The sequence below is a fragment of the Meriones unguiculatus genome, chromosome 1, assembly GCF_030254825.1.
Source record: "Meriones unguiculatus strain TT.TT164.6M chromosome 1, Bangor_MerUng_6.1, whole genome shotgun sequence".
NCBI lineage: Eukaryota > Metazoa > Chordata > Mammalia > Rodentia > Muridae > Meriones > Meriones unguiculatus.
The window spans coordinates 150289084-150310774 of record NC_083349.1 but is presented as its reverse complement, the minus strand read 5'-3'; the positions used below and the strand labels follow the sequence as shown (position 1 = coordinate 150310774).

The window sequence follows — 21691 nt, the reverse complement described above, 5'->3', positions numbered from 1 at the left end:
TCACGTAGTGGATAAATACCAGTAGGGGGGTTTGGTGGTGTTTGTTCAATTTTTAACTCCAACATAGAAACACTGAAACTATACATACTACCAGGATAACTTGTCATGTTTTGGAGCACATGCACACTTTATATACTCACAATGACTATAATTTTTAAAGGCAAATCGCCTGCAGCATTTGCTTCATTATGCAGTGTTGCATAAGGTCATCTTCCCACATGTATGTCATGTACTTTGAGCATATTCACCCATATCCGACTATCTTCCCCTTTCCCACGTACTATCTCTCTCCCCTTCTGAGACTCTCCTTTCGAGTGGTAAGGAAGGGAAAAGAGTGTAGGGGAGAAAAAGGAGACAGAGTCTCCATTATTTCTCAGAGAATTTCCTTTAGTTTTCATGCCTTCATGTTTTTATGAGTTTAGACCTTATAAATGAGGGGAAATATGTGATATTTGTCTTTCTTGGACAGAGTTAATTAACTTAGCATGATCATCTCTAGTTATAAATATTTCACTGACAATGACAAAACTTCTCTACGGCTGAAAAACATTCCATTATGAATGTATGCCATATTCTCCCATCTCTCTGTTGTTGGATAGCTAGGCTGCTTCCATAACTTAGCCCTGAAAGCAAATAAACAAATAGACAAACACACCAATCCCAGCTGATTGTCTTTGTTGTTTGACTGGAGTGTCCGACAACTTAAGTCAGATCATTCACTTTTTCAGAGGATATCCTCCCTGATTCAAGGATAAAAGACTGTCTCCTCACCATAACTAGGTTGGCCACTGGTTATTAGTAAGACTATAATATAAATTGATCTAACCCTGAAAAACAAACAGATCACTTCTTGAATTTTTTTTTCGTAACTTCAAAGCACATCAATCAAAACTAAGTCAGAAAGACAAGCAGCTGAGAGACCCTGGAGCAGTGATTGCCAGAGATGACACAGGGTGGCTGTGGCTTATTACTTCCATTTTTCTTCCTACAGAACCCACTGCTGCTCCTACCGATGTCAAGGCTACCAGTGTGTCCGTGTCAGAGATTCTTGTTGCATGGAAACATGTTAAGGAGAGTCTCGGAAGGCCGCAGGGATTTGAGGTATGGAAAGAATTATTGAAAATAGGCCTTTGATTTTGCTGGCAATGTGTCTTGCTAAACAGATGGTTCGATGATGCTTCACTAAAATCATATTCCTTTGAAACTTGGCTCTGTGTTAAGAAAGAAAGAAACAATGTTCTCCCAACAACTATTTTGCTTCTCATTAGCTGGCTTATTTCCTGTAGTCTCTACACCACTGGACAAACATAGAAAAGGAAATAAAATGAAGTTTTCAACAAACAAAGAAACTGTGGTTCGGGTATTTACTTATTTTTACTATTTTAAGACAGAAGTGGCATCTTTATTATCATGAACATGCCATAATAATAATTCAGTGAAATCAAACAGGCTTTAGTCTGCTCATGGATATGGAATACCTGTGAGCTTGAGTAGTCTAGCCTGAGTACAGGGAGAGTTCCAAAAGGTTTTCAGCGGAGTGGCCATACAAAGACCTGCCTTCTATTAAGAGCCTCTTGGTGCAGAGTGGAGAGAACAGACACGGGGAAGAGCCCAGAAGTACAGAGCCACAGTTGGTCTAAGCAGGGGTCAGTGAGGGTGCAGTTTTCTGGAACTAATAAGAAGGGACCTTTATGTCAAATGGAAGAAAGATACAATTTAATAGTGAATCAGATAAGGGCTATGGAAAAGAAATTAATGATAAGCTCAGGCCTTATGACCCAACACACTCGGTGAATAACACAGAGAAGTCCAGAATTTTGTTTTGGATGTTAGACTTTGTAAGTCTTTATTTCTCGCTGATATTTGTTGTAGTGTTGTTGCTGTTATGTTATATGTTGTTGTTTTAGACGAGAGTTTATGCATTATCCAGTTGGCTTCAGCTCATTAAGTAGCTGAAGATGACACTGAACTATTGATCCCATTCTACCTCTGAAGTGCTGGGGTTACAGGTCTACACCACCCCACACTACTTATGTAGTACTAGGAACCAAAACCAGGGTTTGAACATGCTAATCAGGCAGTCTAGAAACTAAAATACATCCCAGCCTTCATTTCTAGAATATTAAGGACTGGCAGACTATCAGTCTGAAGAATCACCAGTATACAAAGGATATTTTCTTTTTCTTTCTTTTTCTTATCTTTCTTTTTTTCTTTCTTCCTTTCTTTTTTCTGAGACAGGGTTTCTATGTGTAGCCTTTTCTGTCCTGGATTCGTTTTGTAGACCAAGCTGGCCTTGAACTCATAGAGATCCACCTACCTCTGCCTCCCTGTGTGCTGAGATTACAAGTATATGCCACTGCGCCTGGATTATAAATGATATTTTCATCTTATATTGGCTGGGGTCACTGAATACTGATCAAGAAGATATTTAGAAATAAAGAAACTAAGCCCTATGGTATCCTATGACCTGGAGATCAATAAAGGAGAAGGGTCTGACCAAATAAGCTCTAAGAGAGACACTGAAAAAAAAATTCAGAAGCCTGAAGAGAAATTTCAAGAGGTTAAGAATGTTCCAGTGATACAAATGCTGATAAGAATTTCAAAATTTCAAAGTCCAAACCAAGTGCAAAGTCCAAACCAGGCACATGCCTGCTGAGAAGGCCAGCCATGAACAACACAGGAAGATTTTTCAGGCACAAAATAAAACATTCACAGAAAGATGAGGTGTCAGATCTCCAGATGGGTATGGCAGAGATGAACGGCATGCTGGGAGAAGTCAGAGTCTTGCTGGTCAAGGCTGAAAGTGAGGATCATGTGAAACACAGACATGTCAGAGTGCAATGTCTGTTCAATCTGTCTCATTCTGAATGACAAGTTTTCACAGCCATGAAATGGAATGTCCTCAGCAATTACAAGCTGACCAAGATGAGACAGATTCTGGCAGGATCGACGCTGTGGTTGTATTTTTAAAAACTTAATTAACACAAATTCTGAAAGTTTAAACAGGAGAGGCTCCATGAGCACAGTAACATTTATTCTGCTTTACGTTATCAAATAAAGTTTAAAAACAAGGAATTATGGGCTGAGAAGTTGACTCCATGTATAAAACACTTACAGCAGAAACATGAGGACCAGACTTCACATCCCCATAATCTGTGTCAATGCTGAGTGGCTATGGTGACCGACCCAAAAGGCAGAGATGGTGACACCAGAGCTGACTAGCAACATGTCAGTGAAAGATTCTACCTCACTGAGCAAGGTGAAAGAGCGATTCCTCACCTCCAAATATACGTGCACACATACATGTATACCAGACATGCATACACACAGACAAGCGACATGTCTTAGGGAGGGCTACTATCCTTCTGATGCAATACCATGATCAAAGCAAGCTCGGGACGAAGGGTTCATTTGGCTTACACTTCCATATCACTGTACATCATCAAAAGAAGTCAGGATGAGTACTCAAGCAGGGCAGGAACCTGGAGACAGGAGCTGATGCAGAGGCCATGGTGTTGCTTACTGACTTGCTCAGCCTGCTTTCTTCTTTTGAACCCAGGCCCAGGGATGGCACTGCCCACAATGGGGCAGGCTTTCTCCCAGGCATCACTAAATAAGGAAATGTCCTCCACGCGTGTATAGCCTGACTTTACGAAGATATTTTCTCAGCTGCAGTTCCCTTCTCTCTAATGAATCTAGCCTCTGTCTAGTTTACATAAGATTAGCCAGTGCACCATATATGCATGAAAATGGAAAAAAGCTCGTTACAAGAAAAATGTCAACATCTTGCTAAATAGAAAATAAAGCCCTTAATGTTTTAATCAGAAAATAAATAAAACGTAAAGTTCAATGGCCAAATATAACATTACCTGTTAATTTTAAGCAAAATATAATCAAGCATGGCTTTCATTTCTTCTGTCTCATCCCTGGATAGTCACAGGCCAACTAGAGACTATCTGTGATATAATAAGAGTATGCCCACTCACCTCTTTTATCTGCATTCTTCCTACCTTAAAACCAGATGCACCTCTGTCCACCCAAGACTCTTCTCCTCTTATCCCCACACATTTCTTCTGCTAAAAATGTCAGCAAAAAAATCAATAATTATGACTCAGTCTTACATGTATTTTTTCTTCTCTCCACATCTTTTATTCTGACCCTGCCGTATCCCAACTATGTCTAATAACACTAGGATTCTGATCATGTATTCTAACAATACAAAAATTTGAATCAAGAGCCTCTATTACCAAAATCAGTAAGACTGGTTTTGATTTTATATAGCTGCATCTGTGTTGTGCCTTACTTTTCTAACCACAATTCAAAATTTCCCTTCAATAAGTAAAGTTCCAAGTTACTAAACTTCATTGGGGCTCCTCCCTTTTTTTTTTTTTAGTTACAACGTGTAAATATGAAAGATTGGGTTTTATGAATGTTAAAAGTAATGGAGAAAGACTAATTTAAAGATTAGTAATTTAATGTAAACAAATCACCAAGTAAATGAGATAAGGACAAGATTAAAATCCCAGCATAGACAAAAGTCAATACAAAATCCCACCGGTATCCAAGAAGCTATTTGCAAATGATGCCTTGTAGGAGAGCGAAAATCAGCTTCCTCTTAAAATCAGCTTTTGTTGACACCAAGCCAACAAAAAACGGACTTCGGGTTTTTATTGGGCACTTTTAGTTTTGTGTGGGTACTTTTTATCTTACTGTGTTTGTTTGATTGTTTTCATTTTCTTTCTTGTTTGTGTAGCAGAAGTTGGAAAGGAGAGAGAGAACATGAAAGTGGGTGAAAGCCATGTGAGGGAGGACCTGGGAGAATTTGGGAAAGGGGGAAAGACATGATCAAAACATATGATATTAAAAACTTTGTTTTAAGATTAAAAAAAAAAACACGTGTTAAAGGTAGAGCAAATTTAGCCCCTTTAAAGAACAGAAAGAAGCAGAGGGAGGGTGTCAGGGGCATTGGAACGCGTGAAATTAGAAGTGGGCAGCTGGACATACACCAGGTTGTGTAGGAACCTGAGAGGAGAGTGAGTGGGCAATCTTCCCGCGGAAGGAGGAGATCCTAGATTTAGGATCTCCATGAAAGCACAATTCTAGGCGTGTCTGTGAAGGTGTTGACGAAGAGGACTCATGCGGAACAGGATCTGCACCGTTTTACGGGCCTGGCCTTCCAGACTGCATGAAAAGATGAAAGTGAACGGAACGCCCGCACACATAGCTCTCTGCACCCTGACTGCCAAAGCAGCGTGAGCAGCTGCCTCGAGCTCCTGCCACAAGGCTTTCCCCACAGTGGTAGACTGTAGTCTTCAGGGGTGACCCCACATCAATCGTCCTTCCTTAATACTGCTTCTCCTGCGTATTTCATTGCAGCAATGAAATAAGACAGGAAGACAGGAAGGCTTGAAGTAGGATTCACATTTTTAAGAATAGCTCCTCCTTTTATGTGAAGAGTGGAAAAGGGAATGGAAAAGACCAAGGAGAGAACATTAGGAGATTACTGCCCGGAAGCCCATCCTGGGGTGATTAGACAGAGGCCTCTGCGAAGTGCTGCAAAGTGCAGGGTTTTAGAAGAGGGCTGGCAGAATTTGTTGACAGGAGAGAAATGACTGTTTCCACATTGCTATATTAGTAAATTGTGCCATTTTTCAAAAAACAAGGGAGAGAGAACAACAGATTTGCAGGTAGGGAATTAGGAGTTCTGTTTTGTCCGAATTAGGCTTGGGGTTTCTGTTGGAAATTCAAGGGTGTCGCTCGCTTGGGCCGTAGGCTATGGGAGCTTAGAGTCTAAGCGAGAGATTAGGGCTAAAGGCGTAGAAGTGTCACTGAAAACCATGTAATTAAGTAAAAACCTCTGAAGGGAATGTTTCAAGGATAGAGAAGAGCAGAAGAAGGAGGAGGAGGACCTTGCGCTCAGATGGTACAAAGCTTCCCTAAAAAGGCAGGACCAGCAAGGCGGCAGGTAATGGAAGTTTGACGCTGTGCTGATTGCAGAAGGAGGGGGTTGGCTTGGCTTAGGGCTGCTTGAGATCGGGTGGCTAAGAACTTGTCAGTGAATAAGTGATCAGTACCTCTCTCGTTGGCAATTCAGTTTTCAATTATTTCAGATATAGACATTCATCCCCATAGCACTACTGCTGTGTCAACAATGACTAGTGCAGTAACTTAGGAAGAGGTGACCTCCTTTCAGACCTCTACCACGATCACCTTTCCCATGTTGTGAAACCATCTGAGCGCCCCCGCCCCCAACATCGTGGTGTTTCCATGTTTTCAAGAGCCAAAACTCCAGTCTTTATAACAATAATCATTGTGAACAAGACTAAACATCTGAGCATATTTTTGCATCAAAGATTTCAACATAAGCCTAATTAACCCAGGAAACTATTTTAGCCACACTCGCCAGCAGCTTAAAGAGCATACCTTTGTATTAGAGATTCCCCATTTGTGAGCAAGACATGACATGCACAGACTCACATCCTTCCATGTTTCTCATTAAACACGTACTTGACCAATATATGATATTGCTTTAATAAACAACATCTCAGTCAACAAACAAGCTTGAACTCGCTGGTGACTCACTTGACACTGCAACCTTCGCAGTTTCACGTTCAAGCCTTTCCTAAGTGACTGAGGAAGGCCACCGTTGGCAAAGATCGGGAAGAAACAGTACTGACACGAGACCAAGACCCATAAGGTCCGATAACCTTTCCCATCTCCTTAGCCAAGGCACCATCGCTGGCCTCTGACTCCCCAACTCTCTGCCCCAGACTGTAAGTGCTCCTGAACCTGATTGCCACCTACCTCAAATTGTGATTCTAAGTTGTCAGTTAGATTTTGGCCTCAGATTTTGGTCTCACACTCCGGATGTTTTGTCTGGCCTCATTCATTATTTAGTTACTTATCCAGCAAACATTTATGGACTTTCCCACCATGCACAGGCGCAGTATTGATGCTAAATCATGAAGTAAAATGGACAAAGGTAGGAACCCTTATAAAATTCACATCCTCACTATGCATGCTGGTACTTGCTAAGATGGAAGATTTTGAGTTAATGGTCAGATTGGTAAGAGTTTACAGTCCCGTTGTAAGATTCTCAAAAAACAACACTGTCTTAGGATTTCCATTGCTGTGAAGAAACTCCATGACCAAGGCAACTCTTATTAAACAAACAAACAAAGAAACATTTAATTGGGACTATCTTAAACTTTCTGTGGTTTAATTCATTATCATTATGCCTGAGAGCATGGCAGTGTGCAGGCAGACATGGTGCTGGAGGAGCTTAGAGTTCTACATCTTGATCCACAGGCAGCAGGAGACTGTGTTCCACACTGGGAGGAGCTTTAGCATAGGAGACCTCAAAGCCTGCCCCCACAGTGACACACTTCCTCTCACAAGGCCACACCTACTCCAACAAGGCCACACATACCTCCTAACACCACCACTCCCCATGAGTCAGGCATTCAAACACATGAGTCTATGGAGGCCATACCTATTCAAACCACCATAAATACAAAACAAAACAAGATAAATCAAGTCCCACTCTGGCAAGTAAGGTGATTTCCATTTTCTTGAGTTCGGGTTTAGTTTTTGTGTTTTGAGTTTTGTTACAGTCATAAAGTGAGGTTGTGGGCCTAATGCCAGGTAACTCCTTTCACTAGTGATCTGGTTTTCTCATTTTCCCCTGATGAACCTATACAGAGTAGCAATAAGAGTATCAGTCTAAGTTTCCCTGATACCATCTGTCAATACACTACTCACATGTGTTTTTGTGCCATGAGGACGCTACCATTACATGTTAATTGGTTTAAGGAATAATAGAGCAAGCATTTTGACTTAAGCTAACTTCCATTTGCAATTAACTTTTTCAAAGATATTAACTATTTGACCCAATCAAACTCACTGGTTTTTGTTAATAAATTAACTAATCACTCTTGAGGGTAGCCTGGACTGTATAGGGAGTACCAGGCGAGCTATAGCCAGGGCTACGAACTAAGACCTTATTTAGGAAAAAGAAAGAGGAAGGAAAGAAGGAACAAAAGAACAAAGGAAGGAAAGAAGGACAGATAGACAAGGCCATAATGGAGCTAGTTCTCAGCCTCTTAGGAAACTTACTTAGTAGTAAGAAACTTGAGGTCACTGTAGCAATATCATCTCTTCCTATGTCTTTGTGATTCATTCATAGATATTGCTAATCATCACAATTAGGTACATAAAAATATCAACTGAGCTTTCAATGAGCTTCTAAGATTGGCCCCCTCACATTTAAGGCAAATCACATTTTCTGAAATCTCAAATACACACATCAGTGTCTCTAGTATTTTTTAAAGCTTCAATAATTTTGTGTTAATAGTCTCATAGAACAGCTCATTTGAAAATTCTAGTCCTTTACAAGTTGTTTGAAATTTTATAGCTATAAAGACTGAATTTAGGAAACACAATCATAGAGGCATGTTGAGATTTTTAGTTCGTGATATGTTGTTTGATTGAAAATTGGAAACGGGGTGTATCTATTGAACAACTCCAATTCATGAATAACCATGACCTTCCCATCTGGAATACCATGTCTGTCTCTGGGCCATGCAAATGAATTATTAGGTTCTGTCTTGAATTTATGAACTCACCAGCATTCAAGTGTCCAGTGAATGATAATCCCCAAATCCTAGAGCAGCATCCCTCACGCTTCCAAGAGCATATCAGGACTTTTATGAGCCTGCAAATTCAAAGCAGATGTCACCCTGGCAGGAAAATAGAGTAAGAGATAAGGCCAAGTCCCATCATCTTTCTCTGGTTTCTCAAGGTCTAGAAGAAGGTTTTCAGGAATGGTGGAAATACTATCTAAATTGCTTCCTTCTTCCATCCCTTCACTAAAAGCAGTGTTGGGCCAGGTCCTCCCAATCCTCACCTCAAAGAGCCCAGTCTAATGCTGGAGAAGTTTATGGGAAACTAACATGAACAAACACCATAATAACAATAGAATTTTTAAGTCCACAGCTACCCTAAGATTCTATAACATCTTGACCTTCAAGAAACAGTGAGGTTAAATCCATATGAGCACCCTCCAAAAGTTTGTTTCTGTATGCAGGAGTATATACTTCTGTCCTGAAAATACTCCCCATTTTCCTAAATTAAAAAAAAAAAAAGGTTATTTGCTAGATAGAATAGAAAGAGGGATTATTTCCAGTAGATACAATTTTTTTCTTTTAAAAAATATATTATGCCTTTGCCTAGGGAACAAAATCTCCCATTATTGCCAAGCTTATGGCAGCTATTTTATGTCTCCCAATTATAAGAGAATTTTTAACTATACTGTGTGTGTGTATGTGTGTGTGTGTGTGTGTGTGTGTGTGTGTGTGTGTATAGTCATTTTGATAGTGAGAAAGCAATAGTGCAACTTCTTGGTATAGAGACGGATGCTGAGTGCCAAGATTTTGGTGCTTATTGAGAAGAAAACAGAAGATGTGACAATTCATCCCATTTAGCACTGGTCGCTAAATGGCAGCTCTAGCGACCCTCTTCTTGGGCTTTGTGCGGCACTTATATGTGTTCGCTCTTAAGCTTCCGGGGAATCTGCCACTTAGGAGTTCATTTCAGACTTGTCACCAAAGCCATTTCAGCTTATTGATTGCCTAGAAAGATTCCAACTGTGCTGTGCTTTATAAAATAAGTTGTGGTGGAGATTTCTTAAGGGAAGAAGCGACCTGATTGTTGTTGTTTATTTTATGATCTGGACGCTAATCATCAAAGCAGAAGATGAAAACAAATGGGCCTTGCTACTGTCTGACAATAACCCGTGATAGGCAGATTGCACTCAATTTGTCTATCAGGAGAGGGAGTGAAAATGGAATTGCAGATATAAGCTAAAGGGAAGAAGCTGAAACAAAGCCAGTTGCAAAGGGCTAAGACAAAGAGTTTTTCTTTTCCATATGGTGTGTGGGTGGCCTTTGTTTTGCACATTCTCTGTGCTTTTTATTACAATTATGTAAAAATAAGAGTAAAAAAAAAAAACTAGACTGTGAAAAGATGCCAATTCGTCTTTTCTGAAATTCTGTGGCTTCTGATATAAACCAAATGGTTTTCATGCCATTATTATTATTTTATTTTTTAATATTAGACACAGTTTATTAACTTTCTATCCTAGCTGTAGCCCACTCCCTCATTCCTCCCAACCCTACCCTCCCTCCCTCATCTCCTCCCTGCCCCTTTCCAAGTCCACAGACCCTAGCTTATCAGGTTTCTTCAGGACTGGCTGCAATGTCCTCCTCTGTGGCCTAGCAAGGCTGCTCCTCCCTGGGGGGGAGGGGGAGGGGTGGTCTCAAAGAGCCAGCCGCTGAGTTCATGTCAGAAATAGTCCCTGTCATATCATTATTGTTAGGTTTCCTTCTTTGGGTATTTTCATAGATTGTGAAGCAAATAGAACTGTTTTTGTTGTTGCTGTTTTTCAAAAATCAGTAGACCAAAAACAAAAACAAAACAAACAAACAAAAGAAAAACCTAATATTTCAGCTGTGTAACCCAAAGCTTCCTGGGGCTACTGAAAGACAATTCCAATGAATTCTTTTAGAGAGCAACCAATCATGAATCTCAGTTTTCTTTCACCTGTGCTACATAAAGGGCTACATGGAGGAAATTCTCTATGCCAAGTGATTTACAATACTATTCAAATATTTGGCTGATATACTTGCCCAAAAAGTACCAAAAGGATCTGCAAATCTCTTCTTAGACTTACCACTATGAATTTGTTTGTTTCTTTGTTTTTTTGAGACAGGGTCTTATGTACTACAAGCTAGCCTTGAACTTGCTGTGTAGCCAAGGATGACCGTGAACTTCTGATCCTCTTGGCTTCACCCTCTGAGTTCCTGGATCACAGGCTTCTCCTACCAATCCCAGTTTATGTGGCACTAGGGATGCAAGCACCTTAACAACTGAGCTACATCCCAAGACTTATCACTATATTGTTTTTATGCTATATATAAATATTTTGTTTTAAGTTAAGATTTAACTTTGTATTGTGAAAAAAAAATTGAAATTCTTAAACATGTTTGATACAAATAGTATCTTTCATTTCTATGCCCTAGACACTCACATAAACAGTTGCCAGATGAGAAATAATAATCCATTTTACGGATAACTGCATTTAATCCCGTTACTTAGAAGCGAATACCAGCAGTTACATTGTTTGTTTCATCAAGGATAACACACTAAAATGGAAGGTGGAGAGCTAGCTCAGTGGTTAAAAATGTTTGTGTATTCTTTAGAAGTCTGATCTCAACATCATGTAACAAGCTAGACATCCCTTACATGCCTGCAACTCCCTGGGTCCAAGGTGGGCAGAAACAAACAGATTGCTGGACCATGCTGGCTTCTAGCCAAGCCAAGAAACCCTGAGACATAGACTCAACAGAAGACAGCACCTCTAAAGAATAAATGGAAAGTGGTGGCTGAGGCAATCCAGCGCCCTCTCTGGCCTCCAGACATGCACCTGCTCACACGAGTGCCCCAAAACACGTAGATCAACAATAAATCTTTTAAAAGTATGCACAATGCATTCTTGAACTACAAACATTTTTAGACCACTAGCTTTCTGCTTCCTGGGGACCCCTGAGTTGAAGAGCACACTCACTTTCCATAGTGCACATGTACCATAGTTTCATCATCCATCCATCAGTTGAAGGACGTTTAGGTTGTTTCCCCTTCCTAGCTATTGTGAATAGAGCAGCAGTGAGCATTGGCTGAGCGAGCATCCATGGCAAAGGATGTGCATTCCTTTGGGCATATGCCAAGGAGTGGTATAACTGGGTCATATGGTAAATTTATATTTAGCTCTTTGAGAATTTGTCATACTGATTTCAAGAGTGACTGTGGCAGTTTATGATTCCACCAACAGTGGGTGAGGGTTCCTTTTGCCTCACAACAAATCACTCAAGCATTTGTTATAGGTTGTTTTGTTTATCTTTGACATTTTGAGTGAGGTAGGTGAAAATCAAAGATGTTTTAATTTGCTAACGAGATGAACAGGGTTGTTTTTTTTTTTTTTTTTTAGGTATTTCTTAGCCATTATTTGTTTTTCTTTTTCTAAGAACTCTCTGTTCAGGTTCCAGGCCCAGTTCCGAATGCATCATTTGCTTCTTTGACTTGTGTTAATCCTCTGCCAGATGTACAGCTATCAAAAGTTCTTTCCCAGTCTGTAGGCTTCCTCTTCACCAAAATTGTTTCTTTACCTAAGCAGAGAACTTTTAGTTTTTTTTCTTTTCAAGATATATATTTCTTTTTTACTTTATAATTTGTTTTACAATTTATATATTATATATCCTTATTGAAGCCTCCCCCAACTTCTCCCAGTCTCACCCTCCCTCCCTCTTCCTCTCAACTCCTTCCCCTCATCCACTGAAAGGGGAGTTCTCCTCCTCTGCCATCTGCCCATAGCTTATCAAGTCTCATCAGGACTGCCTGGATCCACTTCCTCTGTGTCCTGGCAAGGTCGCATTGCCAGAGGCAAGTTCAAGATCTGAAGATGGAATTGGAAACATTAAAAAAAAAAAAAATGAGAGCTGTTTAGTTTTATGAAGCCCAAAAGTAGCAAGCTCAAGACAAAAGTCTGAAGTAGCTTTCTCCAACATGATCTAGCCTCCACCTTCTCCCCTTCCCAACACACCACACTCCTCCCTGAGCAAGTACAGGTTACACGTCAGCCCAGGATGCCAGCAGAATGTAACTCACATTTGGGCATCTTGTCATTCTTGTGCTTCCTTCATTACCCGAATATCCTTTCTGTTCCAAGCTGCTTTTTCTATCGCAACCTTCCCAGGCATGTCTCTGGCTGGAAAGGGTACCCGAGTCTTTCTCACCAGAGCCAGCAGGACTAGAGGAATGAGATCCCTCAAAGGAATCAGCCACATAACAGACAGGACCTGTCACAGCTCCAGCTTCTCAAGGAAGAGTCCTGTATGGCTTTGACCACTTGAGCCTGTTTGTGAAGAGTTTTAATTCCCATCTTGGGTAGAATTTGTGTAACCACGCTTCTCATTTTTGGTGTCTCTATAATAACTCAGATCAGCAAAGTTACTCAGTTCCACCAATAACCTTTGTCTCCCTGCTTCCTCCCTCACTCCTTTTTCCTTCTCCCCAATTTGATTAAGCTCAGTCTGGTACTTTTCAAAAGTTCCAAAACTTTCCAAGGAACTAACCTTGACTGTTCATGTTTTTATGTTTTATGTTTTATGTTCATGTTTCATGTTTTCTAAGTCACTAAATCCCACACCAGTCATTAATGTTCCCTTCATTCCAATTTACTTGGTATAGAAAGTTCTTTTGTGTATTCCTCAGCATCACTGAGTCTTACTTCTGATCTTTTACTAAGAAATACTTGTCAAAGATTGCGTTTAAGGCATCATATAATAGGTACATCATTTAGTAATAAGTGCACAATTCTTTCAAGATGAGCATTTTTCTAGCTAAAACATTAACATTCAAGTCAAAACTTCCTCTTTAATTTCATTAAGATATATTAAAAGTCTCTTGGAGGTGTAGATTATCTCATTAAGCTTATTTAAGCACCGTAGGAAAGATAATAAAATACTTCCAGAATTTTCTTATTCACTGTGTTTTTTTTTTTAATATTAGTAAAGAGAGCCAGAGAGATGGCTCAGTAGGTAGATGTGTCTGCTGCCAAGTCTGATGACAAGAGCTTGTTTCCCGGCATCCACACGATGGGAGAAAAGAACAAACCCCCTCAAGCTGACCTCTTCCTGCCACAGCACATGAGTGAGCACGCACACACACTCTCAAGTTTGCAGGCTTGCATGTGTGCATGTACAAAGTAAATAAACATAATGAAAATAAGATTTAAAATGTTCTAAATATCCAGTTGGTCCAGCACCATTTGTTGAAGATGCTGTCTTTTTCCATTGAATGGATTTGGCTTCTTTGTCAAATATCAAGTATTCATAGGTGTGTGGATTTATTTCTGGGTCTTCTATGTGGTTCCATTGATCCTCCTTTCTGTTTCTATGCCAATACCATGCAGTTTTTATTACTATTGCCCTGTAGTACAGCTTGAGATCAGGGATGGAGATACCTCCAGATGATCTGTTGTTGTACAGGATCGTTTTGGAGATTCTGGGTTTTTTGTTTCTCTGTATGAAGCTGAGAATCTTTTTTTCAAGGTCTGTAAAGAATTGAGTTGGTATTTTGATGGGAATTGCATTGAATCTGTAGATTGCTTTTGGCAGTATGGCCATTTTCACAATGTTAATCCTACCAATCCATGAGCACGGGAGATCTTTCCATCTTCTGATATCTTCTTCGATTTCTTTCTTCAGAGACTTGAAGTTTTTCTCAAACAGGTCTTTCACTTGCTTGGTTAGAGTCACACCAAGGTACTTTATGTTATTAGTGGCTATTGTGAAGGGTGTTGTTTCCCTAATTTCTTTCTCAGCCTTTTTGTCTTTGGTATATAGGAGGGCTTCTGATTTTTTCGAGTTGATTTTGTATCCTGCCACTTTGCTGAAGGTGTTTATCAGCTGAAGGAGTTCTCTGGTTGAATTTTGGGGGTCGCTCATGTATACTATCATATCATCTGCAAATAGTGACACTTTGACCTCTTCCTTTCTGGTAACCCAGATGTCCATCAACGGAGGAATGGGTACAGAAAGTGTGGTATTTTTACACAATGGAATACTACTCAGCAATCAAAAAGGAGGAAATCATGAAATTTGCAGGCAAATGGTGGGATCTAGAAAAGATCATTCTGAGTGAAATATCCCAGAAGGAGAAAGACAAACATGGGATATACTCACTTATATAGACCTATAAGATATGTTAAACATAATGAAATTTATACACCTAAAAAAGATAATCAATTGAGCGGGCATGGGGTAAGATGATCAATCCTCGTTTAGAAAGACAGATGGGATGTGCATTGAACCTATGACAGGAGTCTACTGAGCGCATCTGAAAGACTCTAACTAGCAGTGTTTTCAAAGCAAAGACTCATGACCAAACCTTTGGCAGAGTACAGGGAATCATAAGAAAGAAGGGAAGTTAGTCTGCTGGGGAAAGGATAGGAGCTCCACAAGGACCAAATATATCTGGGCACAGGGTCTTTTCTGAGACTGACATTCAACCAAGGACCATGTATGGATATAACCTAGAACCTCCACTCAGATGTAGCCTGTGGTAGCTCAGTAACCAATTGGTTTCCCAAAGTGAGGGGAACAGGGACTATTTCTAACAGGAACTCAATGACTGGCTCTTTGGTCTCCCCACCCCCGAAGGGAGGAGCAGTCATGTTAGGCCACAGAGGAGGGCTTTGCAGCCAGTCCTGAAGATACCTGATAAAACAGGATCAGATGAATGGGGAGGAGGTCCCCCCCATCAGTGGACTTGGAAAGGGGCACGCTGGAGATGAGGGAGGGAGGGAGGGACTGGGAGGGAATGAGGGATCGGGACACGGCTGGGATACAGAGTTAATAAAATGTAACTGATAAAAAAATAATAATAATAAAATAAAAAAAATGTTCTAAATAAAATCTAGTAAAAAGGGTAAAGAATGGAAGAAAACTAATGCCTATCCCGAAATACATAGATCAAAAACAAATTCAACTTTGTGTGCAGCCAATATTTTTCACTGTTTTTTAGACAGTAAAAGCAGCATCTCAGAAACATAAATACAAATTGATTTAGAGAGTAATGCCATTGGTATTCATGTCACATTTCCAACTTCCTCACTTCGTATCCACTAATCACTATTCCATTGTCTCATAAATATTCAAACTCTAACTAATCATTGTTTATTTATCTTATTTAATTCATTAAATTGTATCCTTTATGATAAAATTACCTGTGGCCACAAAGCAACTAATATTCATGTAATCTAATCACACTGGCTGCCAGCCCATCTCAAAGTATCGACTGTGAAGAACCAATTTAACACTATACTTAATACAAAAATCAGGAGATGAGGAAGCTGCAGACAGACTAAATTGAGGCAAGCTGGCCTTTGCCGTGCAAGACAAATGTGTCTTCTGTGGAGATCACGTTTCGCAGGTTCAGGACTCTGCAGCTCTAGATAGAAGGCATTCTGATGTTGAATGAATGCTACATAAGGCAAAGGCACATAGAGGCAATTCCAGCTTTGGTCAAGGAAAGGTTAGAGTATTTTTTAAAATGCTGGTGCAGGTGAAGAATCAATAGATCAGCAGTGAAATGTCTGACTTCTAACCTCAGTTTCCATTAATTACGACTGTTGCTTTTAGCAGCACTAGCGGATCTTCTAGAATTATATAAACGAAGCTTTCCTGATTTGCCTTAAGCTATGCATAGAATCCTGAGGAGAAAGTCAACACCATTGCCATCTCAGCGAGAGGCAGGAAGGAAAACTGTTACAGAGCTTTGTATGTTTTCCTCTCCTTTCATCTTTGTGCAATGACCCAGCCTCAAAATCCTATTTGCTAGGTTCATGCAAGCAATGTAATAGCCTCTGGCCTCCCTCTCCTTTATCTTTGCTTCACTGAAACAAACTGCACCCAGGCGCATGGAGCTTTGTGTCTTAGCTCGGGCCTGAGGAGATTTCTCTTTGTTGCAGGGAAAATAGAAGTGGGGGCTTGGGCTGGCAGTTGGGTATCTGGCATCGACCTGCACAGTGCTCTCCAACCATCTAAGGGGCACCATTCCGAGATGCAGTCTGCCCACTCGAAGGAGCCTTCAGATGGTTTTTAGAATACTTTACCACTTTAAAATCAGTTGGGTAAGATTCACAGTTAATTATATAGAATGACAAAATTTAAAGACATAAAAAAAATGAACCAGTGAAGTTCTTTAAAATATATATATATATATATTTTTTTTTCTTTTAATGGCTTTATTTTATTTTTGAGTTATAATATAATTACCACATTTCTCCCTTCCCTTTCCTCCCCCAAAACTTCTCCACATATCCTTCCATACTCTTCTTCAAATTTATGGGGTTTTTGACTAATGTTTATTACATCCTATGTATGTGCATAAGCACATATTTCTAAATATAACCTGTTCAGACTGTTTAATGTTACTTGTATGTATGTTTTCAGAGCTCACTGTTTGGCTCAAGAAGTTCCTTTTAATGGCTGACAGAGGAAGAGATGATGGATCAATATATTTATATTTATTTGATAAATATATGATAAGACAGATAATAAGTACAAATGATACACTGATGAATATATAGATGACAAATGTATGATAGCCATGAGATGAGATGTTAGGTGATAGATAGTAGATAAAAAGGTAGTAGAAGTTATATAGAAAGATGATACCTAAAATATAGATGATAGATCACAGATGAGTTAGCTAGACAGAAGGTAGATAGATAGATGATAGAAAATAGAAAGATAATAGACAGATGATAATTTCTTACCCAAAAGAAAAAAGTAAGTTCATGGTTCCAGGTTTTCAGGAAATGAATGAAAACAGGTTTTTTTTTTCCTATACTTTAAGAACATCTCAGGATATGAAGAACACACAATCAAAATCAGAATGCAAATAGCCAAAATAAAATATTCATTAGGAGCAATAAGATATGAAGTTAATACTGTTAAATGTTTTTAAATTTTTATTTTATTATTTCATGTGTATGGGTGTTTTGCCTGCATGTATGTCTGTGTGTTGCATGTCTGACTGCTGCACAGGAAAGCTAAAAGCGAGCATTAGGTCTCCTAGAATTGTTATTACAAATGGTTACAAGCAGCCATGCAGGTTCTGGAAATGGAAGCTGAGTCCTCTGGAATGCAGAAGGCTCTTAAACACCAGGCAGACTCTCCAGCCCCAACACTGCTAAATATTTAAACTGAGGCTTCAAAGTAAAAACCTAAGAAATAACCTCAAAATGCAGAGTAAACGTGCCAGAAAATTGTGTTGTGAAAATACAGAGGATGGTAGATGTGAAGGACAAAAGAATTTGAGCTCATGAACACAGAGAACTACAGACAAAAAATATTTGCAGCAAAAGAAATACCCAAAAATGTGGACAAAAATCTCAAACACTGAACAACGAAACCAAAAATCTTTATTTCCTACCTGACATTAATAAAGCTGTATGTCAATTATGTTTTAAATTAAAAAAAAATATTTTAAGATGACAAAAAATATCAAAGTAATATTAAGGATCAAAAACACACTATGAATTACATGTAGCAAACATTCTAAAATATTAAACACCAGGAACTAGAATGCCTCGCACAGAGAGAGGGAAGCCAAGGAAAGTGCTGTGAGTGAGGTTCCTAAGAGTACCGAAGCACACGTGCTCGCTTTCCTGAAGAGGCTTACAGCCCTTGACTGGCTAAGAAAACTGCTGCACATGCAGCTCACATGTACCAAAACTAAGATTCAAGTGTAAGCCTTCTGGATTCAAAGCCATGGTCTACAACATGAACATTTTCTTTTATGTATATATTTCTGTTGAACTATAACAACAAATAGTACACACTCTGAAACCTAGTGTGGCATTTCTGTATTAGAAGCTTAATTTTGCTCCTAAATTTCAAGCCCGAAATCTCTTTTCTGGGATCTATTCTAGGGAATTAAGATGATCTGCTAAAAGCAACCTGCTGTGAGTTAGCCAGAGCAACACTTTTCTGAAAAGCAGGTTGGGGTCACTAAGGCTATTCCTCAGTGGTTAGAGAGCCTGCCACAGGAGCATAAGGATTTGAATTCAGATCCCCAGCACACAGCATAGGCCGGGTGGTTATGACACCTGACTGAAGTTCCAATTCTGAAAGGCAGGGACAGGATCCCAAGCAAGCTGGCAAAAGAGATTGGCTAGAGCGCTGAGGTCAGGGTGTGAATGAGAGAGCCTGACTCAGTGAACAAGGTGGAAAAGCAAGAGAGCCCTAACATCAAACTAGGGCCTCCACATGCTCACACACACACACACACACACACACACACACTCATCACGTGTCCACATACATGGCCCCCCACAACATATGACCAAATACCTGCATTCAGGCGCACACACAAAAGTGATTCAAATGTTCCACAATAAGAAAATGGTTATGATTTATTTGTTACATGAATGCACGTTAGGGTATCTTTTAAATGGAAAGGTATTTAAGTACAATAATGCCAGGGAATGAAAGTAAGAAATAAAATTATAGGTATTTCGTACATACATAAACAGGAAGAAAATCCTGTGAGGGTAATGAAACAGCAGGGTGTTCATGAACTTGATATTAAGTACCTTTTTTAAATTAATTTTTTTCCTTATATACAAAACATCCTGTGTATCATTGTACTTTCCTTTTGTTTAGCGTTCTACATATTTATCTCTTTTGGTGTTTTTAACCTCATTAGAATAGTTTCACATATGGAACTCAAAGTTTGTGAGTTTATGGAATCAGTATCTGATGGTGGAAATCCAATGAGGAAAGTTCCAACTTCATCGAGTGTGTGTGATTTGCTATTACTTTGCAGCCCCAACCAAAGCTTTAAAATCACTGAACAAATAATATACTTCATTCCATTTTTTATTATCTTCCACATGACAAGGCAAAAAATTACAAGTTCACTATTAATTATAACTCCTTTGATCTTTTTTTTATTTTGTATGTATTAAGTAATGAAAACTTACATTTCCCTCTGGGAAATCTAAACCTCAAGGTGTGAATTCAGGTGGGCAGAATCTTTTTTTTTCTCATTATAATCAGTTTCTCAACACAGACATTTGTTATTTTACTACAGACGTTTAATTTTATAGTGGTTACTCAGAGCCATTGAGTAAACATCCGTTCAATCTTCCAAAATCCAAAATGTGTAATTTTACAAAAACCTGCAATGTGCTTAATTTAATTACTCAGCTATATCAAAATATACTTAATTACTTTTAAAATAATGTAACTGGTTAAGAGACATTGAGGCAGAAGCTAGAAAACCAGATGCATCACTGAAAAAGAAAAATGTGTGTTCGTTCAGCCAGAAACTTCTCAGCCAACTTCTTAGCTTGAAAATAACTTGGACTTTTTCTTCTGTTCAAAATATCCTCAGAGTCCAGGAGAGACGAACTAGTCTTTGGAATTGGGAATAATGGGGCCAGCGGAATATGAAAGGCAGAATGAGGCCTTCCCATTTTAGAAAACTATTTTTCTGACGCTCACTCCCTTGACTGTATGCTCTTCCAATTCTGTGCGGAGACTGGCCAAAAAGATTCGATCATTTTTCTAGCCCTCTTCATATATAAATTAGAGGTCGCTACAAATATGTCAGCCAGAGCTCAATGTGAAGAACTGATAACCCTCCTTTAAGGAGGGTGTATTGTATGAGAGCAGTTAGCAAAATTGAGACCGCGTGTGCAGTGTGATTGCTCAAGAATGCTCTGGAGACCAAACTCCAGAAACACAAAAGACAAGGCTGATGATTTTAAAAGCATAAAGCCATGAAGGCCAGAAACTAAAGCCGTTGTCATAGTTAGGAGGCCACTGAGGTTGCTACAGTGTGACGGGGAGGAAGCTGCCCTCACCTCAAAGCCCCTGTGATTATTTCCAGATCCAAAATCCCACCATGAGTGCTTTGATTTAAACTAGCAAATTTGAAACAACACGCCTACTTCTTGGGCCCCACCAAGCCAGTGACTAGGCATCAAGGCATGCATTAATGCTGCTGGGAGGGAGAAATGAGAAAAAGGTGCCTCCAAGTCTTTGCCCACAGAAGAGCAGAAGGGCAAGGCTTCACCATCCTGCTCACTTCGGGTGTCACACTGCGCTCACCTGCTTCCTAGTGGCCAAACCCAAAGCCTGACAGAACCCAAATTGCAAGAGAGAAATACAAAGATTTCTTCTCCATCGGCAGGGAAAAGTACAGCAATGGAGGGTAGACTAACGGGGCTCCAACTCTGCCTCCTCAGCATCTGCACATGCCCAGTCAACAGTCACCAAACGCTTCCACGGAACAAGGGAGGTACACGGTGACCTACGCAATATCATGTCTAGAGACAAAACTGCAGTCATTCTCTGCTGAAGTTGGAATATGATTTTTCCTTACAGTCTTAGTGTCTGACCACTGTGTTGCCAGCGCTGTTTAGGAGGATTGTGGGACCTTTAGGAGGTGGGGCCTCCCAGAAGGAAGCGGCTCGCTGAGGGGCGGGGCCTTGAGGTTTTAGAGCTCTCCTTATTTCATTCGCAATGTGCTTTCTAACTCCATGATGTAATGTGATTTGATGCCCTCACTTCTGTTGGTATGCCTTCCCTGCCATGCTGGGCCATATCCTGTTGAACTTCTAAGTTTCTAAGCCTAAATAAAGCCTCCTCTACTTACGTTTCTTCTTATTCGGTATTTTGGTCTCAACAGGAAAATAAATAAATAAATAAATAAACAAGCAAATAAATAAACAACTGATGCATTCTATCTCCAAAGAGGAAAACCAAAGGAACCCTCGTCAGCTAAGGCATGAGCGTTTATTACAGCTGTATTAGATACGAGGAGGCAACACCAGCGCATATTTATAAGCATGTTTATATAAGGAACGCATGGCTGCTCTAAGGTGATGGCTCTACAGTCAACGAGCTTGCTGCACTAGCAAGAAGTACAGATCTTGGGCCCACATAGCATATAAATGCTGATATGCAGTGGCCCACCAGTAATTCTAGCTTCTGAAGGCCAAGACCAGGGATTCCCAGAGTGAGCTGACTAGCAACACAAGCTAGTTGGTGAGCTCAAGATT

General features: G+C 39.8%; 1 protein-coding gene across 2 annotated transcripts in view; it reads left to right on the top strand.

Moving 5' to 3' along the window:
• Positions 1 to 21691, top strand: part of Cntn5 (contactin 5) — a 1228807-nt gene that overhangs the window by 1186225 nt on the left and 20891 nt on the right. For both annotated transcript variants that reach the window (XM_060369300.1, XM_060369297.1), the window contains exon 21: positions 992 to 1101. In XM_060369300.1, coding sequence (XP_060225283.1) covers positions 992 to 1101 — 110 coding nt within the window. The remainder of the gene's footprint in view (positions 1 to 991; positions 1102 to 21691) is intronic.